Source organism: Haliotis cracherodii, unplaced genomic scaffold (genome assembly GCF_022045235.1).
Source record: "Haliotis cracherodii isolate W230 unplaced genomic scaffold, xgHalCrac1.p SCAF_6, whole genome shotgun sequence".
Classification (NCBI taxonomy): Eukaryota; Metazoa; Mollusca; class Gastropoda; order Lepetellida; family Haliotidae; genus Haliotis; species Haliotis cracherodii.
Genome location: NW_027266319.1, coordinates 60911462 through 60935269, shown reverse-complemented (window position 1 = coordinate 60935269; position 23808 = coordinate 60911462). Strand labels below are relative to the sequence as shown.

The 23808-nt window shown below is 41.6% G+C and overlaps 2 protein-coding genes across 2 annotated transcripts; both read left to right on the top strand.

The window, feature by feature from the left end:
- The first annotated feature begins 272 nt into the window (after positions 1-272).
- On the top strand, positions 273-18721 carry LOC139446560 (alpha-2A adrenergic receptor-like). Its single transcript, XM_071227858.1, has 2 exons — positions 273-718; positions 18001-18721. Exons 1-2 carry the CDS (start codon positions 273-275, stop codon positions 18719-18721), a joined length of 1167 nt encoding a protein of 388 aa, XP_071083959.1.
- Positions 18722-21491: 2770 nt separating this feature from the next.
- Positions 21492-23188, top strand: LOC139446559 (keratin-associated protein 16-1-like). The gene is made up of 4 exons (XM_071227857.1): positions 21492-21623; positions 21668-22013; positions 22212-22553; positions 22782-23188. The coding sequence occupies exons 1-4, from the start codon at positions 21492-21494 to the stop codon at positions 23186-23188; spliced, it is 1227 nt and encodes a 408-aa protein (XP_071083958.1).
- The last annotated feature ends 620 nt before the right edge of the window (positions 23189-23808 follow it).

Sequence of the window (23808 nt, the reverse complement as noted above, 5' to 3'; positions counted from 1 at the left end):
TAGCTTGAAGCTGAGAAGAGCCTCGATTACTGATTACACATCTTGGCAAAAAGGGGAACACATGGAATGACGGTGTCTACTGATAATGCTCTTTAATGTATGGTATTTCAAAAGATGGTTTACTGTATACTGTATAATGGCAATAACGTGCCGAGGTGACGGGTATTTGTTGATGAGTTACTGGTGAGAAGTAATTGTAGTCAAGTGGCCACACTGGCGGGGCTATTTGAAGTACATAGTTAATAATCTGAAAGATTTCTTCTTCGGCCATGATGGAGAGCAACACTTCAGTGAACTTGTCCAACAACGTTGACTTGCCATCGGAACCTATTCCCCCCATTAGGATCATCCTCGGGGTGATTCTGTACATCCTTGTACTTATCACAGTATGTGGGAACCTTCTTGTGCTCTTGGCCGTTTACAAAGACAAACGCCTGCAGACGGTATTCAACTACTACATCGTCAACTTGGCCATCACCGACGTCCTTGTAGCGCTGACGGCAATGTCCCTGTATACAACGGACAATATCCTCGGACACTGGCCTCTCGGCATCTTCATGTGCGGACTGTGGATCTTCTTCGACTACGGTATGACGTTTGCGTCGGTTTTCACGCTAGTGGTCATATCGCTTGACCGTTTCTGGTCAGTTCAATGGAGCATCCATTACCGTAATCACCACAACAAGAGGAAGACGCTCGTCGTCATCGGTATCATTTGGTATGTATTTATCGAGTTATACAATTACTTGTATTAAAATCTCTATTTTGATATGTTGATGGATGTTTTACAAACCAATTAACGAGGGTAGATCGAAATAAAATAAAACTAAATTTATCAACGTCAATACCAAATAAAAGTTGGCCTAAACTTTTGTTGGGCTGTCGGTTTATCCCGAACAATAAAGTGAAGGATACTTGCGACTATCGGCAGAGTAACATGTTTGTGTGTTGTCTCCTGTCTTACATTAAGGAAAAAGACACAGACGGGTGCTACCGGGCGAGCGTGACTTGCTTACCATTTTCGCGAACCCTTGGCGTAATCACTGAATTTCAGTGATCCATTTAAGTAATCTTAGCCACTATTTATCTTTGCACCAATTGAATCTGTTTCGCCAAATAATCGAGACTAATTACTATCTGGCATTGACGGTTTATAAATACTATGCAAGACATTTGATCAAATATTATTTAAATCCTTAACAGCATCTTTGTTTGATTTTTATACTTCCATTTAATATCTTTTTTTTCCACATCATAAAAATTGAGTGAGTGAGCCGGTTTAAAAAATAAAAAAAATTGAGCTATCGGAGAAATTAAATTAATTCAAACTTGATCTGTTTGTATTTCATTTTCTGATTGTTGCACTTTGATTTAATCGGTCGCACCCTTAACCGAAAAAAGTTTTCTATTATTCTATTACACTAGTGAGTGAACTCAGGAACGGCATTTTAGTTATATCACGGCGTGTCAGCTTAATGTTTTGGGAAAGGCCAAAATGATACATGACGTTAGTAATACCCACGAGCACGGGTCCGATGCTTTCAAACCAAGCATAATAATCAGGGCACAGTTGGAATAAATAGTTGGAGTCTTTACAGCGAGCTGAGGATGACCTTTAAAGATGTTCATACTGCTTTGTTTTGTACACTCGGATTGGTGTTTAGACTTTGGTGTTTAGACTATATATTGCACCACTATATAAAGCAACTGTTGAACCACTAAATATTGCGACAGATTAACCACTAAATATTGTACTGTTGAACCACTAAATATTGGAAGGGTTGAACAACTATATACTGGAATGGTTGAACCGCTATATATTGGAAGGGTTGAACCGCTATATATTGGAAGGGTTGAACCGCCGCTATATATTGGAAGGGTTCAACCGCTATATATTGGAAGGGTTGAACCGCTATATATTGGAAGGGTTGAACCGCTATATACTGGAATGGTTGAACCGCTATATATTGGAAGGGTTGTACCGCTGTATATTGGAACGGTTGAACCACTACACATTTGAACGGTTGAACCACTATGTATTCGAACGGTTGAACCACTATATATTGGAACGGTTGAACCGCTATATTTTGAAATATGTGGACCGCTATAGATTTTCAGTGGTTGAACCACTATATTTTGAAATGATTGAACCACTACATGGTGCAACTGTTAAACCACTAAATACTGGAATAGTCTAACCACTATATATTGAAATGTTTGAACCCCTAAATATTGAAATGTTTGAACCACTAAATATTCCAGTGGTTGAACCACTATATTTGGAAATATTTGGACCTCTATAATTCTTCAATGGTTGAACCACTCTATTTTGAAATGATTGAACCACTAGATGTTGCAACTATTGAACCACTACATATTGAAATGGTTGAATCACTATTTATGCAATAGTTGAACCACTATATATGGCAATAGTTTTCGCGATATCTGTACCCAGTACATCTGAAAAAAAGCAAATTTGGTGAAGTTTTGAAACCCACATCATTGGAAGTGGGGTATTTAGGTAAGTATAAAAACTATAATTGTACAAAATTAACTCGACAGCGCTACATCTATATTGCAGAAAACACATTGTTCCTGTATAATATTATTTTATGGAAGAATCTTTTTCTATTAACAGAAATTTAAATCACCAACATTTGGTATGATTATTTCGGCAATATATCAAATAACTCACTGGCGATTTAATAAAAAATAATACTTGTCAACCATACTAAGTCTACATATCAATATGGTCAGTACTTATAGTTTTAGTTCATATAATATTTAGTTTATCACGTTCTATGTTAGTTGTTTGTATGTTGGTTTTGTGCCACACTATGTAATAACACAGCCCTATGACGGCGGCCTGTTTATGATGTAAATTGAGTCTGGACCACAAGCAAAAAACATTCTACCATGAATTTGGAATTTACTCGATTCTGATTGGTCAGTCAGAGGCTATTAAATCACAATAAACCCCCTCTGATTGAAACAGCTGGTTTGACGGCCGCATCAAGCGGAATTTAACATTCATAGAATAGTACTATTTTCGGTCATTGTTGGTAGGCTTTTTTTGGTTTTGGTTTGGTTTGTTGGTTTACGCCGCACTCAGCAATATCGAGTCTGGACCAGAAAATCCAGTGATTAATATCATGAGCATCGATCCACGCAATTCGGATCGATGACATGCATCAACCAAGTCAGCGAGCCTTCCGGCATATTTAAATAATTATAGCTAGAATTACAGATTACAATATCCGCATATTCGGTTACTACAATATTCAAAGGATGTGTGGCATCGCTGCCCGTTCCAGATCGGTTCCAAATTCAATTTAGCGCGGTTTAATCTACAGGAAACCTAGCTCTACATTGAAAACACATTATGTTTATCTCCTTATTGAAATCAAATCCGGGAAACAATTATGTTTGTTCAGGTTTTACCAAAAAGAAGTAAATTGTTCGCAGGGTATTATGGAAAAAAAGTGTTTTGAAATTAATGAAATTGTCCGGCTCACAATTCACGGAAATAATATTGCGTGCATGGAAGCAGTGAAAAGTATGTCCTGTCTCTCCTATCCCCAACCACCGTCCCAAGACCCTAAGAACAATGTTTAGTAATTGTCGTTAAAGGTTAAACTTCCGACATGTGTGCTAAACATGACTGTGTTATTGAATAAGCGCATTTTCAGTTTACATATCGCTAATGCACATCAATAGAAAGAGAGATAATAATTGCATTGATTACCCACCCTTCGCTAGCTAAATGATCCACGTGGAGAGAAAATCACGCCAGTCTTTGAAAGTTGGGAGGAGAATGAATGCCATCAATATCGTTTCAGTTCCTTCCCACGTCACCCTTTATCATCTTTCTATTGTGTAGAGCTGACTTGTTCTAACTCACAAGGAGGTTTGGTGACAGGGGGCATAGCATCTTTTTATGCTATTTTCAAACATTGCAATTAGTTTGTCGACGAAGTGTAACGACAACGATAATAATGAACACAGGCATGTGATGCAGTTGTTTTCTTATTTGATTAACATACAGAACCTCTATCTGCTGTCCTACACGGAGTAGGTTGACTTCCTCATGGTACTGTCGAGAAGTCTCAGCCTTCGCATTCAAAGATTTGTTAGTTTGTTGTTTTGCGCCGCAATAAGCAATATTCCATCTATATGGCGGCGGTCTGTAAATAATCGAGTCTGGATCAGACAATCCAGTGATTTATACCACGAGCATCCTTCCACGCAACTGGAATCGTTGACATGCATCAACCAAGTCAGCGAGCCTGACCACCCGATCCCGCAAGTCGCTTCTTACGACAAGCATAGTCGCCTTTTACGGCAAGCATGGGTTGCTGAAGACCTACTTTACCCCGGATCTTCATGGGCATCTTCTTCAAAGAGAAAAATGTCTCTCCAATCTACAAAATATCAACAATAGTCCTAAAATAGTGAAACATACAATTTAAATGTATTTGGGAAATGCAGCTTTTTAGAATAATATATTATAATTGATTTATGAATTAAGCATTTTTAAACATTTCTTCTTATTTCTAAACATTTTTTGTTTAAATGGAAAATACCTTTTATGTCATTGTGGACTTGTGGATGTTGGTGGTTGTTGCCGGTTCTACAGTCTTTGGCTGTGCACTGCCAGATGACAATGCCGTTACGTTCTCTCCTGTTCCCCTACACACGTAAACTACCGTCACCAAATATCTCTCCCACCCCACCCCACCCCACCCCACCCCAAACCCCCACAACCCACCCCGACTCGTAGGAAGAGATCTTACATCTATCTGCGCATTTGACATTTTCGAATGATGGAAAGATTAATAATAGCAAATAGGGATGAGAAAACTTCATCATGAATAATTGGTGACTATATTGGTGACCAATAATGTTTAGTAATTGGTGAGAATTGTTCATTTAATTGCGTAAACTGTTCATTTTATTGCAAATAGATATGAGCATAGCTCGCTCAAAATAATTGGTTACAGTAATCCTTTTAATTGCATGAACTGTTTGAGAGGTAGGTGTGTGATGACTCCCATTAACTTATCCGTTTGGACATTAAATAATCCGTTGGGACATTAACTAATCCGTTGGGACATTAACTTATCCGTTGGGACATAAACTAATCCGTTGGGACATGAACTTATCCGTTGGGACATTAACTTATCCGTTGGGACATAAACTAATCCGTTGGGACATAAACTAATCCGTTGGGACATTAACTTATCCATTGGGACATTAACTTATCCGTTTGGACATAAACTAATCCGTTGGGACATTAACTTATCCATTGGGACATTAACTTATCCGTTGTGACATAAACTAATCCGTTGGGACATTAACTAATCCGTTGGGACATAAACTAATCCGTTGGGACATTAACTTATCCATTGGGACATTAACTTATCCGTTGGGACATAAACTAATCCGTTGGGACATTAACTTATCCATTGGGACATTAACTTATCCGTTGGGACATTCACTTATCCGTTGGGACATTAACTTATCCGTTGGGACATTAACATAAAACAATAAAAAAGTGCAGGGGAACGAACCCTCAACGTCACCTCTACCCACGCACCCACACATACTTTAACTGATCCATTTCATAACCATGGCATACGTTTTTTGACATTTACAAAAGACACTAAAGTAGAACATGGTTATAACGAACACGAATATATGTAAGTGAGTATTGTTTTATGCCGCCTCTTACAAAGCAAATTCAGCCGTATCACAGCTGGCGTCTTCAGAGATAGGCTTCTTACATTGTACCCATTCAGGGAATCAAACCCGTACCTTTGGCGTGACGAACAAACACTTCAACCACTGGGCTACCCAACTGCTCAAACAAGAAAATAAAGTACTGGGGGTCATAACGAACTATATCAAAAGTTCCAACTTCTTCAGACTGACTACATCCTTTTATGTCAGTGAATCATGGAACTCGTTCAAAGTTTCTTGGAGTTCCTAGCCTTTTGACGCTTTGACCTTTTGTATCAGGATCAGGATGAAGATGATGTGGACTCTACTGACATGATCTTCTAAATATAATGAAAATAATAGAAATCGCCCACTGGACTTGTTAAGGGTGGTAACTTTAAAAATTATTCCGCCTAAAACAAAAATCCAAGTCCCCTTCCCCCCCCTTAAAAGGTCGATTATAAATTAAATTAAATGGTCGAGCTGTCATATACCTCCCTGTTCTTGCATTTGCCATCTCAACATGCATTCATCATGTGAAATGGAATATAAATTATACTGTTTCATCCAAATATCTTCTCTTTATTCATTTTGGGCATGTCCTCTCTCAAATGAGACAACAGAGAGAACATATTTCAATTTGTTTTGGTTTCTTGACCCCGACTCCGAACCACACAGAGACTGACTACGGTTTTACGCCGCTTTTAGCAATATTCCAGCAATATCACGGCGGGGGCCACCAGAAATGGTCTTCACACATTGTACCCATGTCGGGAATCGAACCCGGGTCTTCGGCGTGACGAGCGAACGCTTTAACCACTAGGCTACCCGACCGCCCCACAGAGACAGATTCCATGACACTAAGAGAGTTTTGAATATTATTAAGTTACTCAACAACGCGTTATGTCAGCTTGGCCAGAAGTGATGCAGGTTCTAGACGCGTACCACTTAGATGAAACTATAAGAACGGGTGTGTTGCCGTCTAACCTGGAATCATAATCACTGCGAATGTGGGATTCGAACCGCCATCGTTGATTCACAGAAGGCAGAAGTATGCAACGCTCCAACGCGCCAGTGGGACCCAAGAACGACTTGCCATGGGCTTCGCGTGCCACCACCCCTCCCTTCCTCTCTGACAGGAAGCACGGTTGCTGAATCTTAAAGAGCTTGTCCCCCGGGCTACTCCCCTTTGTTATGCTTAATGTAGCGGAAGTAACAATGTCTCCATTGACTTGTGGTTGTAGATTCACATTCAATCACTCAACGTTCATTTGTCAGTAAGCACTGAGATCTAACCATCTACTTACCCACACATCTGACATTACGATGACATGTACCAGTCAGTATTGATATCCTCACTCACGTTTACAAAGTACCCAGGATGCATCGTCATCTAATGTTCTGGACAGTGGTGATTGTTTCGTATTTCTATACAGCCGCTTCCTGCTGGTAATGGCACTGCAAACACGAGGTGACACTGGAACATCGCTTGACAGTCATTTTGCTATCCAATACAGGACGCTAATGGTCCACTAATTGTCAATTGACATGTTGAGTTTCTTAAAACAGGATATGTTTAAGGAAACAGCAGGACACTTAGTGGACTCCCCGTAGATTGCTCATGGTACATGTAAAGCATTTCGAAATGTGGTCCCGTAAAGAACATCATAATTGCATTATTCATTGGTATACAGGTTATAATCACTGTCCGGTGGCAAAATAGTGAGGAGAGTTAGTGTTGTGTACAGACCTATCGCCACCGTAATCACAACACCCAACACTAATCAATGCAGTCAACATACAGCTGTTACTTCTTAAATTCGATCATTTTTATCTTTTTACTACAGAGATACGAGGGGCACGGGTGGCTCAGTCGTCTAAGGCGCCGTGATTCGCTGTGCAGAGGTGCATCTCTTGGGCACGCCAGAAACATTATTACAGTTATATCACGGCGTGTCAGCTTGATGTGGGAGGAATGTCCGAAGTGAAACCACTTCGGTGAAACCCACGAGCACGGGTATGGTGCTGACAAACCTAGAAACATAATGTGGGCGAACCGGGATTCGAACCCACAATCACAGGTTTCTGGCGTGTCAAAGGGACGCAACTCTGCACAGCGAATCACGGCGCATTAGACGACTGGGCCACCTGTGCCCCTCGTATCTCTGTAGTAAAAAGATATAAATGATCGAATTTAAGAAGTAACAGCTGTATGTTGTCTGTATTTTCGCGGCTAGTGAGCAATCAATATTGATTAGTGTTGGGTGTTGTGATGACGGTGGTGATAGTTCTGTACACAACAGTGTTTTTCATTTCCCTTTAAACAGTGATACGCCAGATTACTGCAGACTATCGACCTGTTTTCTTGCCGGAGACAATCTCACGTGTTGATATCCGGCAAGAGGAGGTATTTCAAGCGCATAATACCTTCGTTCGTTGTTCATTTCTTCTCAACATTGAACTGAATACACCCCAGGACGCATCCAAATCAGAACACAATATGTGATTAGACTTACTAAGCATCAGCAAAGCTTTCAAAATGTTTTATGGTAGACATGTGGGAAATATTTCCAAACTCGGCGCATCTGTGGAGAAATCGATGCCGGATAAAAATCCCTATTTTGAACCTTGCCATAATTATGTTCCCGTGTTTATTCAGGTGAACACTTCACTAGCATGTGTTTGTGACGGTTGCCACCAGTGGATACTCTCATCTTTGATGTCATCACTATTTGATTCATAAATGCTCATGATATCGTCCCAACTGTACCATGGACACATAGCCACGAGTTCTGATGATTATGGAGAGAGTTCTTTCGATGGTTTGTCTTTGTAAGCGCACTGAATGTTTTATGATCTTTCATGAAACTTGGTGACTATTTTCATTTCCTGGTGACCGGCTCCGTGTTCTTGTGGTAGAGCGTCCGCCCGGAGAGCAGAAGGTCCGCGGTTCGATCCCTGGCCGCGTCATACCAAAAGACGTTTAAAGATGGTATTTGTTGTTATCTTGTCTGGCGCTCGGCATTAAGTGGTTAAAACAAAGACTGGTCGGCTCGGAGTCAATATACTGTGTCTGAGTGGGTATTCATGTTAAACTGCGGCATGGTATCTAAGTGGGCTAGCACTATAAATCGGCATCAGTCCGGACTAGTTCATGCAGCCACACACACACAAACACACACGTACATGCACGTCACTATATAAGTGCAATAATCGTGGACGCGACGTTAAACCCCAGTTCTGCACCTCACCTCATTTCCTGGTGACTAAGCGTTAATGTCTTAAATTCTGATAATAAGATGAGCATATTTTAGTAAATATGACATGAAAACATTTTCTCCAAGGTTATAAAATAGAGAATACTGCACGTCGAGTTCTCAGTAAATATCATTTTATAAAGCGAAATTAACTTTCTTCCGAAATATCTATAACAAACCAACCGGTGATTTACCGTTTGCACGAGAATATTGACCAAAATATGTCCAAACATTAGCATTGTTAACAATACAATACTTAGGCATTAATGAAATGTGTCTGCCAACATGACGCTAACGATCCTCATCGAATAGCTTCCGCATGGACTAAATGTATACTGAACCGCAAAAGAAACGTCACCATGATGGATAGATATATGAGAAACCTTATTTGTCCAAACACTGTAAATATTCTTTGAGACATACTTTCTGGGCGGTTTGTCCAGCTTGCAGCCGTCCAAGGGCTTGGTGTCGCTGATTTCTTGTCAATCATGGGATGTGGTAGCAATTCAATAACGAATGAATATTATCCGATCTGGGTGATTTTTTATAGGGCAAGAAATGGGGGAACGCATGTCCATTTCAATTTGCTCGGAACTCACGTGCATTGGGTTACCATGGCCGTTGCCGTGATGCATTAGGGCGATCGATTTTATTGTCATCTGTTTGGTTTTTTTATCATCAAATTTCATTTTTCCGGACAAGTACATGTTAAATTTTAGAAACTTTGACAAACATTACCTAGTTATTTAAATGACAACTTTTCATGCACTGTTACATGGGGTGACGTTTCTTTTGCGGTTCAGTATATTTGCATCTTTAAACGCACAAGGCAAATACAAAACGTTGTAAATTGGCTGTTGCTTGGTAATTCTTCAGCGTACATACATACAGTTCAGCATGTTTTTAAAGTATGTTTAAAAGTATGTTTAAATGCAGGTAAAGCGATCAACATTAACAGTTTTGTAGTGTATGTATCTCAATGAACAGACAGAATGGTGAGTAGTGGTTACGACAGAGGTGGGGTGGGGGACGTCCGAGGTTTTCCGAATATTTGACAAATCAAAAAGTTTAATTTCTCGTCATCAACAAGTACCATCAACCGGATGGGGTTGCAATGCGTCCCTAACTAAAGGATCTAGACCAGATCGTCTCATTACATTAATTGCACTGATTCAAATCATGTTTCCAATAGAAAGAAAGGCGATCCAACATCTAACGTTAACAACCGGCACTATGCAGCCCTCGGCGTGAAATCAAGGTGCCCTGTAACCCCCTCGGTGACCTAAAGGTGAGACCCTCACAGATTTCCATAGGTGGGCTAGACAACAGTAGGTACGGGTTGTGCGTTACCCCGTGGTTACAGACGAATCAAGGTTTTCATTCCAATTCACGGATGGAAGAAAACGTTGTAGGCGACGTAGCGGCCAGAGGTATGCCAGGGCAACAAACTGTATTGGGGCGGTTGTGTCATCGGGTCGGGCGGTATCACACATGACAGGCAAACTGATTTGGATATTGTGAAGGGACTGGACAGCGATATGTTGGCAAAATTCTGGCGAGCTGTCGTTGATCCATTCGCTAAAATTATCGGCAGAAATGTGGCACTGAAAATGACAATGCCAGACCACACCGTGCCCAGGTCGTCACCGATTATCTGACTGGCCTGCTAAGTTCCCTGACATGACCCCGAAAGGGACCCAGCACCCGCCAACGTGGCCCAACTCCAGGTTACTCTTCAGGCGGAAAGGTAGGAAGTACACAAAACGCAACATTCGTGACCAACTCGTGTTACTTCGGGACAAGCCGAATAGTGACTCGTGCCCCTCTCGTGGCCATGTTTGCGACCGGGTTCCGTCTTAGCGCAAACGGGCATACCTCAAACAATTGTCAACTCGTTGCGCAATGGTTCACATATTTTCCCCAAAAAAATCAGTTATATTTCAGATGCAATTAAAAGCACATCAGGACATGCGAAATTATACAGTATGATTGAACACATTTAACTGTGTCTTGGGTATATTTTTAGATGCAAGACATATGTAAAAACAGAAATTATTTCTGAGGGATTCTTTGACGAAGAACTTGAAATCATCCCGGAATAACACGAGTTGGTCACGACTGAGGGGGACGAGTCTTCTTGCAGGTGACGAATGCACACACAACTTAATCAATATAAGGCTGCATGCATCGCCCAACATGGTGGACACACCAGATATTAATCTACTGGACCAACATTAATTTTTTTTCAGCCATTTATCGTCCATACACCTTCGCTGTCATTTCATCTTACTTTTTGTCGGTAGTATATATACTTAGTTCGCTTCATTATACCTGCTTCTTATGAATTATGTATAATTATTCATAAAAGCGGCGGGGGCACGGGTGGCCCAGTAGTCTAAGGCGCCGCGATTGGCTGTGCAGATTTGCGTCCCTTGGGCACGCCAGAAACCTATGATTGTCGGTTCGAATCCCGGTTCGCCCCGATTAGGTTTCTAGGTTTGTCAGCACCATACCCGTGCTCGTGGGTTTCACCGAAGTGGTAAACGTCTGAGAACTGCATCACTTCGGGCTTTCCTCCCACATTAAGCTGACACGCCGTGATATAACTGGAATACTGTTAAAAACGGCGTTAAACTCACTCACTCACTCATAAAAGCGTCAAAACCAGCACCATAATCATCAGGAATCTCTGCTGAAACTAGAATCACCACACGATTCCGACTATATCATAAGCATGTATTAATAGTTACGAATTACTCCTGCCCAACCGGTGGTATCCGTCACAAACACCTGCAAAGGCAGGTCAAGTGTTCATTCGTGGCACCCGTCAAGAAACCAATTGAAAATAATGGCGCTAGAAATCCAACAACAATTCCTCAGAGAAGGGAAATGATGATACAGGTGACATGTTTTATCAAGCAATAGTTGCTATACATAGACTTGGAGGGGAGGGGAGGGGGGGGGGGGGGGGGGCGTGTCATCTCACAGTCCCAGCTGTGTCTGTCTCTTCCTATTCACGAGTTATTCCTTATACGGTATTTCATTAAATCGTCTTTGTCAACACCGAGTGAATGTCCAATCAACAAATCGATGCTCATGATATTAATCACTGGAAAATCTGATCCAGATTCGATTATTTACAGACCGCCGTCATATAGCTGGAATATTGCTGAGTGCGAAGTTAAACAACAAATCAACCAACCAACCAATCAATCAATAAAATCATCTGAACGACATATTTTGACATCCGTTTTTTGCGACATTGTAATTTCGAAATTAGGTATACATTGACGGACCAGTTACTCCTTCCTTGGGAAATTTCAGGGCTCTCCTAGCATGAATAAATACAGATTCATCGTTAGCGAACCCTAAAATAATATTTTCAGGCTCCATACATCAATGAGATGCTTTCTTTATTTACCAACTATTGACAAACGCCAATATGATGAGATAGAGGTTTTCAAAGTCATTTCGCAATATATGACAAATTGGGCAGTTCTCTCAAAAATTGTATTCTTGCACCGTGACGGCTTCTGAAGCTACGTCTTAAACATCCATATTTCAAGAATGACATCAACTTAAATAGTTGTCCATACCATCAAAACACAGTACTGTCTAAATGTCACCCAACAAGAGGCTGTATGTACATCGAGATGTTCAGCATTGATACATTGTCAGTCTAATCAGTCGTACCAGAGGCTCTGTCAACAGAAAGAGATTGAATAGTTTCATCTTGTGGCAACATGAGCTCTTCACACAATGAGTACATGGTTATTCTCAGATATGGGAGAAGAAATCGATAAGATAATAAAGAAATGCCCTGTCCATAATTATACAAAATCTCTCCCCAAAACAGAGTCCATTTTGCGAGTATATTGCAACTGCATAAACACATCATGAGAAGTCAGCTGCTATTGATTCAATACACGCATGTAAAGATGTATCCACAAAATGTGAAAAAAACATACCTATGAGATATGTCCATAATTAACTACACATGTATCCGGGGGCGTAGGCCCAGTCGTCTAAGGCGCCGCGATTCGTTGTGCAGAGTTGGGCACGCCAGAAACCTTTGATTGTGGGTTCGAATCCCGGTTCGCTCCGATTACGTTTCTAGGTTTGTCAGCACCATACCCGTGCTCGTGGGTTTCACCGAAGTTGTAAACGTCTGAGACCTGCATCACTTCGGGCTTTCCTCCCACATTAAGCTGACACGCACTGATATTACTGGAATGCTATTAAAATCGGCGTTAAACCCAACTCACCCTCTCACTCACTCACTCACTCACTCAAATTTAATCTTCGCGAACCGGTATTCGGACCCGCGATCATAGGGTTCTGGAGTGCCCAAGGAACCCAACTCTGTACAGCGAGTCACAGCATCTTATACCACTCCCTTCAGTTATAGGTGGATAGGTGTGTGATACCAGTGTATTCTTTTTCTATTTTTTATACCTTTATTTTCCTCTTCTCTGATTTCTTCTCGTATCGATTCCTTAAAAATTTGATATATCTTCTCTCATTTTCTAATTCTGTAATTGGAGTTTCCAAAATATGTTTATGTTGTCTTTTTCATTTTTTGATGATCTTTATATTGATTTCACTTTCACTTTCCTTAAAAAGGTTTTCAAAAAAGCGAATGTGAGTTTCAATTCAAAGTCTAAATCATCTACAGTTTTGTTCGTAATAGCGTATTTAGTATATGTTTTTATTATTCTAATGTTGTTTCCCTAAAACTGTTCTATACTTGTACAAAATCATATTTGAAGAGCTTAGAGCCATAAGGGCCAATGTCATATGGAGTCTGTTTTGAGAAAAGTGATGAAAACACATAATATCATGCATGTTGACGATCTTTCTTCTTGCCGATAAATTCCTAGACATTAACGCATTCTGACATCAGAGATATATAATTATGTTGTTATAAAAACATTCAAAAAGGGAAATAAACTCACGTTTTTAATTTGTGTAAGGGTGGAAAGGGCCAATGTCTGTATTCTGGCCCTGTTAGCATTGGATTTAACATCTGAGATTGATAAACTACTACTGCAAGTACAAACACATGCTATTGAAGTACTTTTAAATGATTTAAACTAATGCTAACTTTGTTGAAATAGTTGAAATACAAGTGACTTTGGCTCTTTCGGAACTTGACTTTGGCCCTTTATAGAATTTTAAGTAGCTATATTGAAAACATACAAAAACAAATTTTCAGGTAGACAAGAACTCAAAGATGTTATTTGTACAATAATATGCAAAAAAAGGGCCAAAGTGCATTTTGGCCCCTTTTAGCTCTAAGCTCTTCATTTGAATTATAAAGACGCATCCTACTTCCAAAAGCTTCTGCCTTTAGTTTTGTAAAGTGCATCAGAGGGTGGTCACTGAGTGATCGGATTTATGTCCTCGCAAGACTGATCGTTGAGTGAGTTTAAATATCTCTAAAGAGACCAGAAATAAAGTCTTATCTAGCCTGCTGTCAGGGATTATTTTCTTTATTATTTTCTTTCTAGACTTCACGTAAGTCACAATCTACAATATTCTACAACTTTATTTCATGCTTGTAGATTATGTATGCTTTGTTAGCCTTAAAGGTCTATTGAAGGATTGTTGACCAATTCCAGTCACCACAAAGTAAAAGGCGACTATGCTTATCGTAGGAGGATCAGGTGGTCACTACAGGTTCGCTGATTTGGTTGAAGCATGTCCTCGATTCCAAATGTGTGGATCGATGCTCATGATATTAATCACTGGATTGTCTGGTCCAGGCTCAATTATTTACAGACCGCCGTCATACAGCTGGAATATTGCTGAGTGCGGCCTAAAACAACAAACCAACCAACCAGAAATTACTGTAGATTCGTTATTAGAAACATGGCTAAAATGGCTACTCGTCTAGCATTTGATTTATACGGTGCAATGATACTTTGTAGTCACCATTTGTTGCGCATAGTATTCTCTTTTTTAATAGGGGTGGTCGGGTAACCTAGTGGTTAAAGCGTTCGCTCGTCACGCCGAAGACCCGGGTTCGATTCCCGACATGGGTACAATGTGTGAAGCCCATTTCTGGTGTCCCCCGCCCTAATATAGCTGGAATATTGCTAAAAGCGGCTTAAAACCATACTCACTCACTCACTCTTTTTTAATATGGATGTTGCATATATAGCGGACCTTATTCTTCTCCAAGTATTCATTGTTTCTTTTATCTAATTCGTTTTCCCGAAGCTTTTATGGTTAGCAGATGCTACTTTTATTTTGTTAGCCATTTTCTAGAGGTGTACATTTATATGGTCCTGTTAAAGTAACAAAGTACAGAAAGAGATGTATTCATCGTCGTGTTTTTTGTGTCTGTAAAACAAGAGGAGTGATAAACATAAGATATACAAACAAACACACGAAGTTTTCCAGTAGGACTGTGGTGGTACCGAATTTTGTATGTGTCCCATGTTTGTTCCTGATAATACGTGTTTCCATACTGGCTGTTTGACTTATCAGATGTTTCCATTATCGTCACATGATCAATTTCCAGTGTACAGAAAACTACGGTTATAACGAACTCAAAAGGACCACAAAATTTAGTTCGTTATAACCGTAGTTCGTTATAAGCATATATACAGCATATATACATCAAACATACATCAAATGGCCGGGGCCAAAAGAACAGTTCGTTATATCCGCCAGTTCGTTATAAGCGTGTTCGTAATAAACGTAGTTTACTGTATTATAATAGATAAAGTTCTATAAATATATTCGTCAAGGTTATTTGTGTTGTCGATATCTCCATTGTAAACAATATGCAGGCCTGGAGAGGAAATAGTAAGATATGCAAAATCTCAAGAGTTAAATGAAATTAGTGGACTGCTTCCGGGAGTTTTGTAAAAACAGGACGATACGTATGAAAACCGTTATCATCACCTGCTCGAGTATTTCTTTCCAAGGGTATTATTTTACCTCCTCGAGAATAATCATTTTACTATTAAGTCTTTGATGTCTAACATATAAAGTGACACTTATTTACTGTCATGTTTCCGTAAGGTACTGTTTCCGGAAGGTTACAAAAAAATATTATTTTAAACATATAAGTTCCACATACGATATAAAATAATGTTGGTATATTAAAAAAAAGTATAGTTCTAAACGCCATTCAGGCCCGGATAATTAATAATAAGACATGCACAATCTCCGAAGTTAATGAAAATAATGGAAGGTGATAAGTCGTATTTCCATACTTACATGCTGTTCCTTTTGGTTTGTCAGCGCCATACCCGTGCTCGTGTGTTTCACCGAAGTGGTAAACGTCTGACACCTGCATCACTTCAGGCTTTCCTCCCACATTAAGCTGACACGCCGTGATATAACTGGAATACTGTTAAAAGCGGCGTTAAACCCAACTCACTCACTCACTCACTACATGCTGTTCCAGGGTGTATTCATACCCCCCTCCACCCCAACCCGATGATAGTCTGAAAACCGTTATGATTTCCTCCTAGAATATTTTTTCACATATATAAACGGGGAGCAGATTATACGTAGTTCCTACAACATCACTATTTCTTACTTCTCTGATGGATGTTCACGTTTATGAGTAGATCTGAAAAAAGCTGAAAAGGAAATTCTTCCTTTCAACTGAAAAGTCAAGCGTCTTGGGTTTCAGTTACATTATTTGCCCTTCCTGGTTTATTAAACTTTTTCTTAGAACTTTCTACTTACGAGTTGCGATGGGGTCGTCCAACTCTATAGTCTTTCAGGGGCTCCACTGTTTTTTCTATTCCTTTCTCGAATATTTTGGTTTGTACATGGAATGTTTTCCTCATGTCTAAGGCCTTTGCTGCGAGTTTGCCTCTGAATTTCTTCAAAGGAGTCGGCAAGTCTGTTCTTATGGTTATTTTGCGTGAACGGAGACTGCTTGATTTCCAGGCCGCATTGAAAGCTGCCTGTCGGTCTTGCATGTAGATAAAGTTTATGATTATAGGATGAGGCTGTGCTTCTGTTCCGGGTTTGAAACGAGGTAGAGGATGAATGTTCATTAAGGTCTGTTCGTCGTCGATTCCGAATTCACTGAAGATTTACTTGCATGCCATTACGGGGTCTTCATTATCGGGAATGCCGTAGATAAGCAAATTATTTTTCTTTATATATACCTCTCGTTGTTTTTGGATGTCTGCCATGTTACGCATATAGTTTTTGAGCGTAGGGTTTCTTCCAATTTATTGGATATGTTCGTTGTCTCTTCTTTAGTAGAGTCTATTTCATTAGAAATTTAAGTTTGGTGTTCTCGCAATGATGAGGCTGTGAAGGCTTTCATGTCTAAAGTCGTCTCCATTTCAATGGCGGCCGCCATGTTTGTCTGTACCTTCACAGCGTTTCTATGTCTGATGTATTTCTATTTTTGTTCGTTCTAAATTCTTCCGTAAGCGTGGTTTGGGTGGCTGCTTTCCAATCTGTATCGTTTTTAGGTCGATTACTTGTACTTGTGGCCATTTTCATTGGAATTAATGTCAATTTGGAGGGATCTCGACACTCGACGCCACTAACATGCGTGCCATACCGGAAGTCCACCTAAAGCAAACCTGTTGGAATGATTCTGACTGTGGCTCAAAACAATATTCAATCACTTAACATCTCCAGATGTAATGTTTTTTATCATATAATGGGTAGGTTTCTCGGCAGGATAAAGCCAACGGATAAAAACGATATCCGTTGGGGTCATATGCGGATAGAGATGCAAATATCAAAGGTCAAGGAGGGACTACTTTCACTGTTGATAAACAAACATGGCGTCGCCCTCGTCATTTGGCGATCGAGTCAGAATTAACCATCGGGAATCTGGATAAACTACAGGGATAATTGCTTTCATTATCAAAAGAACAGTCTAATATACTGAAAATCAGTGTCTAACTGTGAAATTGCCAAGGCTCGCTAAATACAATGTTTATTCCTTATGCAGGATATTTACCATCCCCAAACACACTCGCGTGATAACCTCTATTGCCCTGCTTATATATTTCCAATGTTTGTCTCGTTTTAGGCTGTTCATGCTGATCCTATGGCTGCCTCCCTGCATCACCGACCGTATCGCCCACAGCGAACCCGGAGTCTGCAAGTGGGAACCGTCCGAGAACAAGGCGTTTGTCATCGTAATTGCATCACTGGGTCACCACGGCGCCTGTGTGATACAAATATTCTGTTTCTTGAAAGTGTTTTTGTTCATGAAGAAACGTGCGAAACTTGGTCCACTTTCAAAGCCAATCACCTCGTCCAAACCAAAACCATCCGTCCACGAAGACGCCAACTCCAGAACACCCATTCTGCTCGATCCAGCAAAACTGCAAGCTTCCCAAGCTAATAACGACGTCCATGACAACCGAAGTTCCGTCTCGACCATTAGCGTCGTTCATGACTGCGACAACCCCACCTCAACAGTTAAAACAGGGCGCCCTGCACAAGCTTCAACTTCTCTCAACCCCCCCAAACACCATTCTAATAAATCGGACCACAGTTCAACAGACAAGCGAGAGCGGAAAGTGTTTGTGACGTTGACCTATATTATAGTTGGCTACATGATATGTTGGGTGCCCTTCCACGTCGTATTTGACATCAGCGCCTTTGACCCGGAAGCTGTTCCAGAGGTCATCTACACCATAACATTTTGGCTGACGTATCTCAACTCAACCATCAACCCTTTCCTTTACAATTTTAGCAGTCCCGATTTTCGTCGAGCATTTAAGAAAATAATAACTTGTAAATGAAACTGTGACGTTGTTACTTGTCTGGTGTCTCAAACCTATATGACTTTAAGCAAACTAACTATTAAGTTACAAGGGCTTAGGGAAGGTCAAGTGTGTATGTCAGTCGCAAACCGGATCGGGTGGTCAGGCGCGCTGACTTGGTTGATGTGTCCTGTGTAGTATTAGCATTAAGTGTGGTATGGAATATATAAAACATGTGTCCTATAAAGTATACCATCTTTTTTTCCTAGTTTATATTTCTATAAGGACCCACATACCCATGTGTCCACTGTAATACTAGTTTATTATCGATGTGTCCGATGTAGTATATCATATGTGTGCAATACACGCGTGTGCAGTGTATCATCCATGTGTCCTTTGTTACCGTCTTGTGTCACGGATAGTAACATCTATGTGTTCTATATAGTATATCACGAGTGGGTCTCATGTACCATAAAGGGGCGGTCGGGTAGCCTAGTGGTTAAAGCGTTCGCTCGTCACGCCGAAGACCCGGGTTCGATTCCCGACATGGGTACATTGTGTGAAGCCCATTTAAGGTGTCCCCCGCCGTGATATCGCTGGAATATTGCTAAAAGCGGCGTTAAACCATACTCACTCACTCATGTAAAATAAAATTGTTTTTTTTCTGCTATAGATGAAAACCCTTTTAGCTTCCAACACAGCAGAAATATTTTTACTAATTAAGTACTCAATTTGTGCAAAAATATCAACCCATTTATCCCACGTAGGGTATTTGTTTTCTTTTAAAAGAGATAAAACCCGTTCAACTCCTATTACACTATCATTGCTATTAATCTACCGACTATGCCTGCTATTTATTGTTCTTTTATAGGGGGCACGGGTGGCCCAGTCGTCTAAGGCGCCGCGATTCGCTGTGTAGAGTTGCGTCCCTTGGACACGCCAGAAACCTATGATCGTGGGTTCGAATCCCGGTTCGCCCCGATTATGTTTCTAGGTTTGTCAGCACCATACCCGTGCTCGTGGGTTTCACCGAAGTGGTAAACGTCTTAGACCTGCATCACTTCGGGCTTTCCTCCCACATTAAGCTGACACGCTGCGATATAACTGGAATACTGTTAAAAGCGGCGTTAAACCCAACTCACTCACTCACTGTTCTATACCCATTTTGAAAGCAAAGATAATAGGCTTTTATGTTCATGTACGTGGTCGGGGGAGTAAAGTATTAACTGTGTAGTCCCGTTAATAAGTGGTGTGGATCAATTAATTTCATGATAAACATCCCATTGTACATCGATGGTATTAGAATACAACTGACAATAGGTATAGTCCCGTAGGGGGCACGGGTGGCACGGGTGGCCCAGTTGTCTAAGGCGCCGCGATTCGCTGTGCAGAGTTGCGTTCCTTGGGCACGTCAGAAACCTATGATTGTGGGTTCGAATCCGATTATGTTTCTAGGTTTGTCAGCACCATACCCATGCTCGTGGGTTTCACCGAAGTGGTAAACGTCTGAGACCTGCATCACTTCGGGCTTTCCTCCCACATTAAGCTGACACGCTGCGATATAACTGGAATATTGTTAAAAGCGGCGTTAACCCCAACTCACTGACTATAGTCACGTATAAAATCAGTTATCTCATATACAACAGAATAAACTGTTCGTATGTCTATAGAGCGAATATATGAAACGGCATGAGACCAATGGATGCATTTCGTTTCGTACACTATGTGGACAATCCTATATATTTACCTGTATGATCGAAATAATTTGGTCATCCACGTTTACTTGACATGAAGTTGTGGCTCGTGGGAATGAATGCATTTACCTACCGCTAAAAACAGTAAATGAAATAATATCAGTGACATTCGTTCAAATCAAACCACGGTACCAACATTCAATATGGTATAAATATTGATATAGCAATCAAGTGCTTTTAATCCCGAGTAAATCTTGACATATGGCAAAGAACACGACATATTTGCTGCAGTGCACATACATACACTTTCGGAGGGCCATTCACTATCGGTTTTACTTACAAATGGGTGCATCTGAGTTACAACAGTTCGGAATAAACATATCCATTGGCAATAGAACATTAACACATCAATACACAGGTATACATTTGGAGCTTCTGTCGGGGTCACACTAAATATTAATCATTTTAGGATAAAAACGTTGTAAATGTAAATGAGTTATCGCCCCTTTAAAGAAACTTCGAGGAAGTCACCCTGTTGTTTTGGGGACGTTCCCATAGAAGTTATTACGTCACTTACAATGGCAGAAGCCATTTTGTGCCTTTCTCCAAAATGCAGCCATGGGAGGTTATGTTGACTTCTGTTGTGTAAAGGGTAAATGTTTTTTACAAAGATCATTGTAAACCCTGATACGAGGCTTTGAAATTGTTTGTAAAACCTCGTGTTACATTGTAAACCCTCGTATCACATTGTAAACCCTCGTATCACATTGTAAACTCTCGTATCACATTGTAAACCCTCGTATCATATTGTAAACCCTCGTATCACATTGTAAAGCCTCGTGTCACAGTGTAAAAACCTCGTGTCACATTGTAAACCCTCGTATCACATTGTAAACCCTCGTATCATATTGTAAACCCTCGTATCACATTGTAAAACCTCGTGTCACATTGTAAAAACCTCGTGGCACATTGTCAACCCTCGTATCATATTGTAAACCCTAGTATCATATTGTAAAACCTCGTGGCACATTGTAAAAACCTCGTGTCACATCATAAACAATCGGATAACATTGAGCCAAGTACGTCTGGCAGCAGTGGCCAGTTGTATCCGCGAAATGGTAGCAGTGGCCAGTTGTGCCAGCGAAGAAGTAGCAGTGGCCAGTTGTGCCAGGGAAAATGAAGCAGTGGCCAGTTGTGCCAGGGAAAATGTAGCAGTGGCCAGTTGTGCCAGCGAGGAAGTAGCAGTGGCGAGTTGTGCCAGCTAAAAAGTAGCTGTGGCCAGTTGTGCCAGCGAAGAAGTAGCAGTGGCCAGTTGTGCCAGCGAAGAAGTAGTAGTGGTCAGTTGTACCAGCGAAGAAGTAGCAGTGGCCAGTTGTGCCAGCTAAAAAGTAGCAGTTACCAGTTGTGCCAGCGAAGAAGTAGCAGTGGCCAGTTGTGCCAGCGAAGAAGTAGCAGTGGTCAGTTGTGCCAGCGAAGAAGTAGCAGTGGTCAGTTGTGCCAGCGAAAATGTAGCAGTGGCCAGTTGTGCCAGCGAAGAAGTAGCAGTGGCCAGTTGTGCCAGCTAAAAAGTAGCAGTGGCCAGTTGTGCCAGCGAAGAAGTAGTAGTGGCCAGTGGTGCCGGCGAAGAAGTAGCAGTGGTCAGTTGTGCCAGCTTAAAAGTAGCAGTGGCTAGTTGTGCCAGCGAAGAATTAGCAGTGGCCAGTTGTGCCAGCGAAAATGTAGTAGTGGCCGGTTGTGCCAGCGAAGAAGTAGCAGTGGTCAGTTGTGCCAGGGAAAATGTAGCAGTGGCCAGTTGTGCCAGGGAAAATGTAGCAGTGGCCAGTTGTGCCAGCGAGGAAGTAGCAGTGGCGAGTTGTGCCAGCTAAAAAGTAGTTGTGGCCAGTTGTGCCAGCGAAGAAGTAGCAGTGGCCAATTGTGCCAGCGAAGAAGTAGTAGTGGTCAGTGGTACCAGCGAAGAAGTAGCAGTGGCCAGTTGTGCCAGCTAAAAAGTAGCAGTGGTCAGTTGTGCCAGCGAAGAAGTAGCAGTGGTCAGTTGTGCCAGCGAAGAAGTAGCAGTGGCCAGTTGTGCCAGCGAAAATGTAGCAGTGGCCAGTTGTGCCAGCGAAGAAGTAGCAGTGGCCAGTTGTGCCAGCGAAGAAGTAGTAGTGGCCAGTGGTGCCGGCGAAGAAGTAGCAGTGGTCAGTTGTGCCAGCTTAAAAGTAGCAGTGGCCAGTTGTGCCAGCAAAGAAGTAGCAGTGGCTAGTTGTGCCAGCGAAGAATTAGCAGTGGCCAGTTGTGCCAGCGAAAATATAGTAGTGGCCGGTTGTGCCAGCGAAGAAGTAGCAGTGGTCAGTTGTGCCAGCGAAAATGTAGCAGTGGCCAGTTGTGCCAGGGAAAATGTAGCAGTGGCCAGTTGTGCCAGCGAGGAAGTAGCAGTGGCCAGTTGTGCCAGCTAAAAAGTAGCTGTGGCCAGTTGTGCCAGCGAAGAAGTAGCAGTGGCCAGTTGTGCCAGCGAAGAAGTAGTAGTGGTCAGTTGTACCAGCAAAGAAGTAGCAGTGGCCAGTTGTGCCAGCGAAGAAGTAGCAGTGGCCAGTTGTGCCAGCGAAGAAGTAGCAGTGGCCAGTTGTGCCAGCAAAGAAGTAGCAGTGGTCAGTTGTGCCAGCGAAGAAGTAGCAGTGGTCAGTTGTGCCAGCGAAAATGTAGCAGTGGCCAGTTGTGCCAGCGAAGAAGTAGCAGTGGCCAGTTGTGCCAGCTAAAAAGTAGCAGTTACCAGTTGTGCCAGCTTAAAAGTAGCAGTGGCCAGTTGTGCCAGCAAAGAAGTAGCAGTGGCTAGTTGTGCCAGCGAAGAATTAGCAGTGGCCAGTTGTGCCAGCGAAAATGTAGTAGTGGCCGGTTGTGCCAGCGAAGAAGTAGCAGTGGTCAGTTGTGCCAGCGAAAATGTAGTAGTGGCCAGTTGTGCCAGCGAAGAAGTAGCAGTGGCCAGTTGTGCCAGCGAAGAAGTAGCAGTGGCCAGTGGTGACCGCTACTAGTGACGCCAGATAAGTAGTAGCAGTTGCCGGTGGTGTCAGCGAAGTATTATCAGCTACTAGTGACGCCAGATAAGTAGTAGCAGTTGCCGGTGGTGTCAGCGAAGTATTATCAGCTACTAGTGACGCCAGATAAGTAGTAGCAGTTGCCGGTGGTGTCAGCGAAGTATTATCAGCTACTAGTGACGCCAGATAAGTAGTAGCAGTTGCCGGTGGTGTCAGCGAAGTATTATCAGCTACTAGTGACGCCAGATAAGTAGTAGCAGTTGCCTGTGGTGTCAGCGAAGTATTATCAGCTACTAGTGACGCCAGATAAGTACGTAGTAGCAGTTGCCAGTGGTGTCAGCGAAGTACTATCAGCTACTAGTGCTGTCAGCTAACAGTTGCCAGTAGTGTTCGAGTCTTAAATTTCTGGAGCCAGGAGCTA